At 33.7% G+C, this 12,078-nt stretch overlaps 2 protein-coding genes across 2 annotated transcripts; both read left to right on the forward strand.

The window, feature by feature from the left end:
• Positions 1–2,604: 2,604 nt before the first annotated feature.
• Positions 2,605–4,399, forward strand: LOC126674447 (probable galacturonosyltransferase-like 3). Its single transcript, XM_050368889.2, has one exon. The coding sequence runs from the start codon at positions 2,977–2,979 to the stop codon at positions 3,991–3,993; it is 1,017 nt and encodes a 338-aa protein (XP_050224846.1). The 5' UTR covers positions 2,605–2,976; the 3' UTR covers positions 3,994–4,399.
• A 687-nt stretch (positions 4,400–5,086) lies between these two features.
• LOC126673929 (serine/threonine-protein kinase STN7, chloroplastic) lies at positions 5,087–9,153 on the forward strand. The gene is made up of 10 exons (XM_050368245.2): positions 5,087–5,618; positions 5,702–5,788; positions 6,347–6,469; positions 6,591–6,689; positions 7,151–7,319; positions 7,412–7,505; positions 7,847–7,940; positions 8,045–8,101; positions 8,226–8,639; positions 8,728–9,153. Exons 1-10 carry the CDS (start codon positions 5,190–5,192, stop codon positions 8,890–8,892), a joined length of 1,731 nt encoding a protein of 576 aa, XP_050224202.1. The 5' UTR covers positions 5,087–5,189; the 3' UTR covers positions 8,893–9,153.
• The last annotated feature ends 2,925 nt before the right edge of the window (positions 9,154–12,078 follow it).

Here is a 12,078-nt window from a genome sequence, read left to right on the forward strand (position 1 = left end):
GATTAAATAAGTTCATCTTGACTTTTCTGGTCATTTAGATTCAAAATTTGTGTTTTCGGGGTCAAATAATCATTTTAACTTTTTGGATCAATTAGACCCAAAATTCTCTTAATTTATGTTAAATAACTCCAAAAATGTACACCTCAAATATCTGATTGGATCCCGAAACTCAGATTTGAGGGTCTAATTGATTTAAATGACTTAATTAAACCTGAAAATATAATTTTAATTAGCCTCAAAAATTAAGAGCAAATTACGCTAAGGTCCATGAGGTATACCATAATTAACAATTTGGTACCTCTTATTTCAAAAGTCTACTTAATGGTCGCTCAGGTTTAATTCCGTTAACTATTAGGTTCCTCTGTTAATTTCGACACTTATTTTCAAACGATTTGATACCCCACCTTTAGTTTTGTGAACTATTTGGTCCCTCATTTTTAATTTTATTAAACGATTTTGTCCCTCACTTTTAAACGATTTAGTATCCGAGTTTCAATCCGTTAAACGATTTAGTCCCTCAAACTAACAAAAGGATCTCTAAGTTAACGGAATTAAAACTGAGGGACCATTAAATAGACTTTTGAAATAAGGGGTACCAAACTGTTAATTATGGTATACCTCAGAGGTCTTTAAGTAATTTTTTTAAAAATTCATATGAATTTATTTGATTTTAAGACACAAGTTTAAAGGTTGCATTAATCCTTTGTACTTATATTTATACATCTCAAGATTCTTAACTATGAGATTTTTTTATCATATTTAAAATATATTCCTCAAAATTGAAAAACGCACACAAAATGAATAGAAATACTCTTTTTTTTAAGAACTATTGTTACCTAAAAGACGTCGTTTTATAGAATGTGGTCAATGCCCCAAAGAAATGATTGAATATTTCAAAAAAAAAAATTAGGGTCAATCGTTGTTGATTTATTTAGGGTAGTACTATTCGCCGCCCCAAATAACCACCCACCGCCCAACTTTTGACCAAACTACCCCTAAATCATTTTCATTTTTTTAAAAAAAAATTCAATTCTCTCAAATCAATTAAAAACCCAACGAATATCCGAACGAATTTATAATAAAAATGTTAAAATCGACTAAAAATAAATCTAACAATTAATCGGTTTTAAATTTTTTCATTTAAAAATTTTTAATTTTTTTTTAAAATTTTTTAATGGGCCATCGACGGGAGATGGCGATGGTCCAATGGACCATCGTCCAGCTTTGGCGATGGTCCAATGGACCATCGCCATCTCCTGGCGATGGTCCATTGGACCATCGCCAAAGCTGGACGATGATCCATTGGACCATCGTCCAGCGTTGGCGATGGTCCAATGGACCATCGCCAGGAGATGGCGATGGTCCATTGGACCATCGTCCAGCTTTGGCGATGATCCATTGGACCATCGCCAAAGCTGGACGATGGTCCATTGGACCATCGCCATCTTAGGGCGATTGTCCATTAAAAAATTTTAAAAAAAAATTTAAAAATTTTTAAATGAACAAATTTAAAACCGATTAATTGTTAGATTTATTTTTAGTCGATTTTAACATTTTTATTATAAATCCGCTTGAATATTCGTTGGGTTTTTAATTGAATTGAAAGAATTGATTTAAAAAAAAAAACTGAAAATAGGTTAGGGGTAGTTTGGTCAAAAGTTGGGCGGTGGGTGGTTATTTGGGGCGGTAAATAGTAGTCCACTTTATTTATTCTAGAAAAGCTTGTTAACTTAAATAAGCTAAACCTTAAGCTTGCTCTCCTCATTTACGTCAACCTTTATTTTGAAGATTCACAGCAACAAGAGGTGACCATAGTTAATAATCCGGCCTAATTACTCAAAAGTTCTCCATTTTTAATTTTTTTTCAATTACACTCTGATATTAAAAAATTCTCTCAAAACCCTTACACTTTTAAATTTCATTCCAATTGTACCCTAACATAGGAAAATCCTCACAAAATCCCTCCATCTTTAGATTTTTTTTTAATTGTACCTTAAATTAAAAAAAATTATAGTTTTAATTTTAAAAAATTATTGGATATAATTTTAAAAAAAATGATTTTTTATATTATTAATAATATTAGTGTTTAATTAGAATATAGGTTAAAAATAAAAGATTATTTCAATTTTTTTTTTGGCTTAATCACTCAAAAGTCTCCCACCTTTAAACTTTTTTTCAATTGCACCCTGACATAGGAAAATCCTCTCAGAACACCTCCACCTTTAGATTCTTTTTCAATTGCACCCCAAAATATTAAATTGACCTCTTCTCACATAAAAAAAATTAAAATAATCTTTTATTTTTAATCTATATTCTAATTAAATATTCTAATTAAATTAAAAAATTAAGGGGTTAAATAGGTAAAAAGAATAGTTAAGGGGTTAAATAAAACAAAAAAATAGTTAAAAGATCTAATGAAACACAAAATTGATTCAAAGGTCACAAAGAATAAAATGGTAAAATTTAGAAATTAAATAAAAAAAAAAATAGTTAAGAGGTCCAATAGAACAAAAAATTAATTTAGAAATAGGATAGAATAAAGTGATAAAATTTAAGTTTTAAATAATCTATTAAGCTAAAAGGAACACTAAAGCCAAAACAGCACGTGATCATCATCATCACCATCACACACTACATCCTCCAATAACATAACGTGAATTCATTTGCCCAATAAAAACATTCTACACCCATATTCTCTCAGTACCGCAATACCATCTACATGAAATCTCCACCATTCATTCAACATCACGAGCACTCTAAATTAATTCAATACACCATAAATCGTACGGCAACACTAGATTACACAACTGTAATCACCACCAGATTATTACTCCATCCTCCACCCATCACCAACAAACATAAATGACGCGTCTTTGCCAGCCTGGCTCTTTCAAAAAATTATTTAAAAAATAAAAAAAAATTAAATATCATCTTCTTTGCTTTTTCACACTGTACAATCACTCACACAGAAACAAAATGATACTGAAAAAAAATCTGAGCTCTCTGTTCTTGGTATTTTCAGTTTTACTCATAATTTTACCCAAAACGACGCCGTTGGATCCCCTCCCGTCGTTTAGAGAAGCACCAGCATTCCGAAACGGGAGAGAATGTCTCAAAACGACACCACCTCTCATCCACATTGCAATGACGCTCGACTCCTCCACCTACCTCCGCGGCTCCGTCGCCGCCGTATTCTCCGTCCTCCAACACGCTTCATGCCCGGAAAACATCGTCTTCCACTTCATCGCCACTCACCGGAGAGCCGAGCTCCGCCGTACAATAACCGTAACGTTCCCCTACTTAACCTTCCATCTCTACCATTTCGATTCCAATTTAGTAAAAGGAAAAATATCCAGCTCAATACGACGCGCCTTAGATCAACCGTTGAATTACGCTAGGTTTTACCTAGCCGATCTGCTACCCGCGAGTGTACGTAGAATCATATACTTCGACTCTGATTTAATCGTAGTTGATGACGTGGCTAAGCTATGGAACATTGATTTAGGCGCACACGTATTAGGTGCACCGGAGCACTGTCACGCGAATTTCACAAACTATTTTAATCCAAGATTCTGGTCAAACGAGGGCTATGCGGCGTCGTTTAAAGAGAGGAGAGCGTGCTATTTTAACACGGGGGTGATGGTGATAGATTTGGTGAGGTGGCGGGAAGGGAAATACAGAGAGAAATTAGAGTATTGGATGAGAGTACAGAAGAAGTTTAGAATTTACGAGTTAGGTTCTCTGCCGCCGTTTTTACTGGTGTTCGCCGGAAATGTGAGAGGCGTTGAGCATAGGTGGAACCAACATGGACTCGGCGGTGATAATGTGAAGGGTTTGTGTAGAGATTTACATCCCGGTCCGGCGAGTTTGTTGCATTGGAGTGGGAAGGGTAAACCATGGCTGAGAATTGATTCGAAGCGGCCGTGCCCATTGGATTCGTTGTGGGCTCCTTATGATCTTTATCGCCATTCTTTACTTTTCTCTGATAGCTGAATTTCATTGGAGAAACTGAAAATAATGACTCGGATTGGGAGCTACAACAGCCGTTGGATCATTGATTGACGGCTGTGATGTAGTGGGAGGGGGAATGGGTTGGTTATTGAAAAGGAGGGATAAAGGTGATTGATGATGATTGGCTGCATGGTGAAAATTCTTTAGTTTTGGGGTAGAATTGTAAAATAATGAAATATGAAGGAGGAAAGTGTAATTTGTACAATAAGGCGTTATATATAAATTGGTCTGATTGATTAAATGTGGGTCACGGGCACTTGTTTTGTAGCTAATTGATTTGTAGGTATTCAGAATCTCAAATTGTTTGATGTTGGATAATAGATTAGTGGATTTTAATTTTTGGTGATGTGTAGATTTTTGTACATATTCTATATTTGTTGAGCTATTATTTTCCAAATGTTCTTTTTCCTTTTTTGTATTCCACTCTCTTTTGATTCTCATTTTCATTCACTTTTTTATTGATTTTGGGGTGACCCCATGAGCTCATAAATTTGTTTTAAACATTCCATGCACTTTAATTTAACTAAAACTAATTTAGGTTGAGTTGGATGAAACTACACAATATATGAAACATTTAGTATCAAATTTTCTATTGAGAACTTGGTTATTATCCTAGCCTTTGCAGTTGAAATGTCTCAATTTCAAATCAGCATTTAGCTGCCGACATCATAATATTGAAGTTTTTGGATAAATCAATAATTACATAATAATTAAGATAGACCAGTATACTTTATAAATACTTTTTATAGTAGAAAAAAGTTAATTGAATTTAAAGTAATACTATTTTTTTAATAACAAATATGTTTCTCAAAAGGCCCAACTTTTTTAGCCCAAGCTCAAATTAGGGCTGCCAGTCCTCGTCTTTCTTACGAAGGGCCTAAACCCAAATGTACGGAACTATATGGATATAAAATCTAAGCCCAATGCAATTTACACGCATCCTAGTGTAATTAGTGGTTCATATTTCTCTTCAATCCAAACCTATTCACCTCCACAAACGCAATACCTGTAATAACTGTCGCTGTAAATTAAAAAATAAAAATCTAACCAAAAAAAATCATTGAATTAATTTTTAAAACATTAAACTGGTGGTCTAAACAAATCAGGTTCAAGTAAAACTAGTGTCTCATACTCCTCTTCATCCCCCCTCTGAAACTGCAAGTTCTTGCCACACTGTCATGGCCACCTTTACATCAGGTGGAGCTGGTGTAGTACTCCCAATCAAACTCCACACCCACAAACCAAAACCCTCATCATCTTCATTTCTTGGCAAAAAAGTTAACCCAAGACCCCCTTCAAGACCAACTCTTACAAACCAAGCACCAGTTTCAGTTCTTGCATTAGGAGGAGGGGAATTATTTGATGCAGTTCATAACTTGTTTTTGGGTGTTGGTGTGGGGTTACCATGCACTGTGATGGAGTGTGGTGACATGATATATAGAAGTACTTTGCCAAAGTCTGATGCTTTGACTCTTACAGTTCCTGGTGCTGCTTTGGCTTTGGGTGCTTTGTCTTATCTTTGGGCTACTCCTGGTGTTGCTCCTGGTTTCTTTGATATGTTTTTTCTTGCCTTTGTTGAGAGACTTTTTAGACCTACTTTTAGAAGGGTTTGTGGTTTTGTTGATTTTTTTGCTGTTTTTGTGTGATTGTGTTGTGTTTTGTGTTGATTGGTTTGAGTTGTTTTTGACAGGATGACTTTGTTTTGGGGAAGAAATTGGGTGAAGGAGCTTTTGGAGTTGTTTATAGAGTTTCATTGGATAAGAAGGCCTCTTCCAAGGTATCTATTCCAAGTGTTTGATGAAATCCTCATTGAGTTTTTGTTATTCTTTTGTACCTTTTAATAAATCATAAATTGTGAAAGTTGAACATGAAGTCATTCGTATAATGATTATTAGTTTAGCATGTATATTGTGAACATAAATTTCTATGAGGACACCAAATAAATTGATTATAAAGATGTCCTTTTAGGGGGTTTATGATTAGTAATTATAAGTGGTACATGCCCGCACGGGTTTGTCCAGTTTTCTCAGCCATCTGAGTGTCATGGTCGCAAGTTCAAACTCCGGTCACTCCCTTTCTAGTTTCTAATAAATTGAGTGGTTGGGATTGGGCTGCTGGTCATTATAGTCTAGAATTGTCGGGTATGTAGGCTTGTAAATGGTCCACATCCCGGGGTTTGATGGTGATTCGGGGCTTCGGCTCGGGGGGGAGTGAGTCCCCGTCACCAAAAATTATAAGTGGTAAATGTATATGTCAGCTTTGATTGTGTAAGCCTCACTGAGGTCTTATCAATGCCATGTTAATTTATGAGTTTTTGATTTCTCTTTTTTTCAAGAGGGAAGGTGATTTGGTATTGAAAAAGGCTACTGAATATGGGGCAGTTGAAATTTGGATGAACGAGCGTGTTCGGAGAGCTTGTGCAAGCAGCTGTGCAGATTTTGTGTATGGATTTCTTGAGGTGTTCATCTATTATGTCTACTACTACCATATAATTAAGGGTATCATTATCTCAAACCAATTTAAAGTTTTGAACTTCACCTGGTGGTTTAATTAAATTGTTTTCTTAAAACTTCTTGCAGAGTTCATCAAAGAAAGGATCTGAATACTGGCTGGTATGGCGCTTTGAAGGCGAGGCTACACTTTACGATTTGATGCAGAGTAAAGATTTCCCCTACAATGTTGGTACAGTATCTTTAGTTTCTTTTCTAAATTGCTATTCTGTTGTACTTTAGAATAGCTGCATCATGGAATGCAAATGTTTCCTAAGAAGACTGTGATTACCTATGTTGCACAAAAACTTATCGAGTCCTACGATTTGGTGTTTTTGTTTCCGGTTCTAAAAACGCTTTTGAAACCTCAAAACTCTATATGTATAACCTATTTTTATGGAAAATGTTATTTCAGTGTTTTCCTTTTCAGCCTTTCTCGTTTCGCCATGTCTGGTTCCATGTTGCATAGGTGAATGGTGATTACCATGTTAAATTTGAACACATGGTAGTTTGTACAAAATATACTCTATGCTCACAAGCATATACCCACTCTATATTTTTTATTGATTCTAGTTATGTTCTTGGTTGTCAAAACTTGGTTCATTTCAACTCTCAGTATCAGCTTGAGTAACAACTGCATACATTGTCAGGTAGAGTCGATGATTCTTGAAGAGGTTCAGGACCTACCCAAAGGACTGGAAAGGGAAAACAGAATCATTCAAACGATCATGAGGCAGCTTTTATTTGCATTGGATGGTCTTCACTCGACCGGGATAGTGCATAGGGATATTAAGCCACAAAACATCATTTTCTCTGAAGGTAATGATGTGATTAAATTTAGTGAATGCTAAGGAGTTAGTTTCGAGTTAACCTCAGATCAACTGAATCATGTGACTGTAAAACTGGAGCAGGGTCTCGTATATTCAAGATCATCGATCTTGGAGCTGCTGCAGATCTACGGGTGGGAATCAACTATATTCCAAATGAATTTCTTTTGGACCCAAGGTATTTTATATTTCAGCACATTGCACTAGCATGATATTGAAGTCTGATTGAATAAGCTTGATATCTCTCAACTTTATCAAGATGGTCTCAGTAATTGAATAAAGCTCTTACCTCTATGGCTCTATCCACCACCATTTTGGTTTTTCATTTAACTTGGAATATACTATGAATCTCTTATGCTCTCTGGCCTGGTATTTTAACCTTTTGTTTTTTCATTTAGCATGGTATATCATATTATTTTTATACGCTTTCTAGCTGAATGGATGCGGAAAACGCCAAATTTCGAGTGCTTGAGCATAATCATGTGGTGATTATGATCTTCTTTTTCCACCCCTTTTCAGATATGCTGCACCAGAGCAATACATCATGAGTACACAAACTCCATCAGCACCATCTCCTCCTGTCGCAACAATACTTTCTCCCGTGCTATGGCAGGTGCTAATTCTCTTCAAATTTGGTTATCAGAAACATCCTTATTTCTTTAAGTAATTTATATCTTAACATTTTGATCCTTTTTCTTTGTTTTTTTTGTGGAGCAGTTGAATTTACCAGATAGATTTGATATTTACAGTACTGGCCTAATTTTTTTACAAATGGTGAGTAACAGAAAATGCTGAGTTATTTTAGTTACTGTGTTAAATTCACAGAATGCACAAGTCATGGCTATGTTATATTGCTATTCTAAATCAGCTTAAACTGAGAATTTTTTTCTTGTTCCAGGCATTTCCAGGATTTAAGTCTGACAGTAACTTAATACAATTCAACCGTCAATTGAAAAGGTGCGATTATGACTTGGTCGCCTGGAGGAAAAGTGTAGAGCCACGTGCAAGTGCTGAACTTCGAAGGGGATTCGAGTTACTGGATTTAGACGGAGGGATAGGATGGGAGCTTCTGACATCAATGGTTCGTTACAAAGCGCGACAAAGAACAAGTGCAAAAGCAGCATTAGCTCATCCCTATTTCGATAGGGAAGGTCTGTTAGCTTTATCTTTCATGCAGAAGCTAAGGATGCAATATTTTCGAACAACGCAACAAGATTACGGGGAAGCTGCCAAGTGGATTATTAATTTAATGGCAAAATCTGGAACAGAGAAGGAGGGTGGCTTCACTGAAGCTCAACTTCAAGAACTACTAGTCCGTCCTTAAAACTACGCTAAATCATTTTTTCGCTTGCAATTTTATACCGGACAATCTTTGACATTTTACTTTTCTGATTGATCAGGAAATTGATGAGCCTAGAAAGAAGGCAAAAGCTCAAAGAAATGCTCTTGCATCTGCACTACTTCTTCAGAGGAAGATCATAAAAACGTTGAACGAGAGCATGGATGAGATTACCAGACGAAGCAAAAGCGTATGGTGGAGCAAGTGGATTCCGAGAGAGGAATGAAACTGTACGTACGTAATACTTAATTCTTTACTCTTTGTATATTCGTCCATTATCATAAATTGACTATCTTGGTTGTATAGAAATGATGTCTTGAGATATAAGATATCAGCTGGAACCTCTGTAGAAATTATACATGGTCTGTTGACTGCACGTGCAAGCTCCTTCATTGTCTCTGATATATTCTATGCAAAAGAAAGTAATGTAGTGAAACTGCTATGATATAATACTCCAAACCAGAACCTTCATGTCTGGTATTTTTTATACAGTTTTTGCTTTTCGTTTCTTTTTTCTTCGACTCGCATTGGACTATAGGAAAACGATTTAGTAAGAAAGTGCACGATTGGTCATAACTGTTTCGAGTTTGAGACTTAGTTGGAGCTAATGCACCTCGTCGATGTTCAGAAACAATAGATGCACCCGAGTTCGGTCTTTTGCAGGAGAAACTCTTAGGTGAACCTACGTGTTTAACGGAAAGTTCGCAATCCTACTAGATTCACGTAAGAATTTCTCCTTTTACAGACAAAAAGACAACCTTTACTGAACTAGTTTAGTTGAAATGAAAATGCACACGCATGGGAGAAAAAAAGCTATATAGCATATGTATTAGAAATATACAAAATCTGACTGACATTCATATCTTGAAGGCTTTTTTAGATTATATTCTTAGTGGCATTTGTTTGTTCCTAGCTACTGAACAACTTATCTTTATAACATGTGGACAGGTAATTAAATAATAACCAAGATACTTTTCAAATCAATATCTTAGAAACAGTAAATAATAACCTAGATTAGCTAATAATCCATAATTATGTTGCAATTTGGCTGGCTAAATATAGACAGGTAATTGAAATTCTAGGCAGTTAATATTATCTAAATAACATGCAAGAAATCTACTATATTCTATGATGTACAGCAATAAAATTGCTGGCTAATTAGTCAACTACGTACCTTAAGCAAAGACATCATCACATGTTAATCATAATACAGATTAATTATGCAGTAATTAACTTATTAATTCACAGATGAGGTTCTTATAAGCTTCCTCTTAATCAAATTCTACACATGCATACATGTAATTTTATTAAGATTACAACTAATTTCACGTTCATTATTTGGTTTAAAATAGAGTCCATGCTAAGTTATGGACTTTAAATTGTTTTAATTATAATTGTTGAAACTGATCGACTCCAATATGTTTGGAGAAAATATTTATGAATTAAGAATTATGGATCAAGACTACATTCAATTTAAAATTTTAAGATAATGAATTAATAAATATTTTCTATTTATACATTTTTTATTCCACTTATGCCTTTTAAATATAAAATTTCCATCCTATTTGATATATTCAACAATCTTCAAGGTGAAATTTTTTCATATTGGATCACTCAATTTTAATCGGAACTCAACTATAATCCATGGTAGTTCTTTTGGAATGGTTCCATTTATTATTTTTTGAACTTTTATCCAGAGTCATTTTATTTCTGCATAGCCGAATCACCTTTTACATATTGTTGGAATTAAAAGAAACAAAAAAAAATAAAGAAAATACATTCATAGGCTTAAAAATACATACATACGATGACAAGAGATTTGCTTATTCATATGATGTCTTTTCACTTAGGGCTAATAGTGTTAAAAAGGCAAACTTTTTTTACTTTTTAAAAATCTATCCAAATCTTTTAAAATTTATAAATTTATTCTAATTTGGTTAATTTTTTTTGAAAATCTATCCATTTTGACAAAATTGAAAATATTATTTTCAAAATTGATTTATCTGAATCATGCATGTATTTCAATTGGCATTCTTCTTTGCAATTTTAGATAAAAAAAAATACATTTTCGATTTCCATCTAGTCATAATTAAACCAATCTTAAAAAATTGGATAAATTTCTAAAAAAAACCAAAAAAATTAGTGTTTCTTTCACCATTAGGCCTTTCACTTATATATTAAGCATTTTACTGATACTTTTTCAGTATAAAATTTGCACCGCACTTCAATACCCAACAAAATGTTATTGAATCTTTATTTTAATATCTAACGTTACGCATGGTGAGGGGGTAAATAATAAATTAAAAGATGGAAGCTTATAAAAGTAGGACAGTAATAAAGAAATAAAAAGAGTGGGGTTTAAAGTTTGTAAATCACGAGAAGTACACGTGCAACTCTGACCTTCTTGTTCAGTTCAGCAAAACAAAGCTGTTTTTTACTTCTTTATGTGTACACAGTACAACATACTAGTAATTAGCAAGACACTTCAAACAAGATCTATAACACTTTAATTAGAGTGAATTATTAATTTTTATCATCGTCATTTCTTATAATTTTAATTGAACTCCAAAAGTTTTGGGTGTCTAATACTCCATCTGCAATGCATCACATTTTTATGTAGGCTTAATTTCTTAAATATACTCAAAAATGTTTGGATGATGTCAATTCTGATCAAATTTTTTAAAAATACCAATTTTAACCAATTTTTTATAAATATATTTTAATTTTAGTCATTCACTTATCTTTTTTAGAAAAATATTAATTTCTTTTAGCAAATTGATACACATATGAAAATTTTGATAAAAATAGATATTGGCCGCATCATTTACCCTTCAAACACACAATTTTGAAAATTCGGCTTGTCATCAACAATCATACAATTGGTATCACTTTTTTTTTTTGGTGTCATATAAGCCATTGTTGACTGAAAATGAGATAATAAATTTCCATTTTCAAAAAACAAAAAATTGAATTATCAAAAAATCGCATATGAAATCTTAATAATCGAGGTGTGAAAAGTTTATTGTTTGGTGACCGCAAATTTGTTTAACCCTTTAGCATCTTGTGCAGCCATCTAACAAGGAATTTTTCATATATAAGCTCTTAAACCGATATTGACAGCTTAAAGACTGTACAAATAAGGATTATAAAATGATTAATTAAAAATATTTAAAATTGTTAAATTAGAGAGAATGGAAATTGGTGTCGCTTAATTAGTGAAATGGGGAGGAACACAAGAACTAGCAAGCTGTGCATTGCTTTTTGGTTAAGTATAAACTGAGTACGTAATTATTAAATTAATATTACCACTAAATAGGGTTTTGAGCTCTTACATTAAATTAATCAAGCTTGATAATGTAAAAATAAAATGGAATCTTTCAGGTTTCACTTTACCTTGACCAACTTTCTTTTT

Source organism: Mercurialis annua, linkage group LG3 (assembly GCF_937616625.2).
Source record: "Mercurialis annua linkage group LG3, ddMerAnnu1.2, whole genome shotgun sequence".
NCBI lineage: Eukaryota > Viridiplantae > Streptophyta > Magnoliopsida > Malpighiales > Euphorbiaceae > Mercurialis > Mercurialis annua.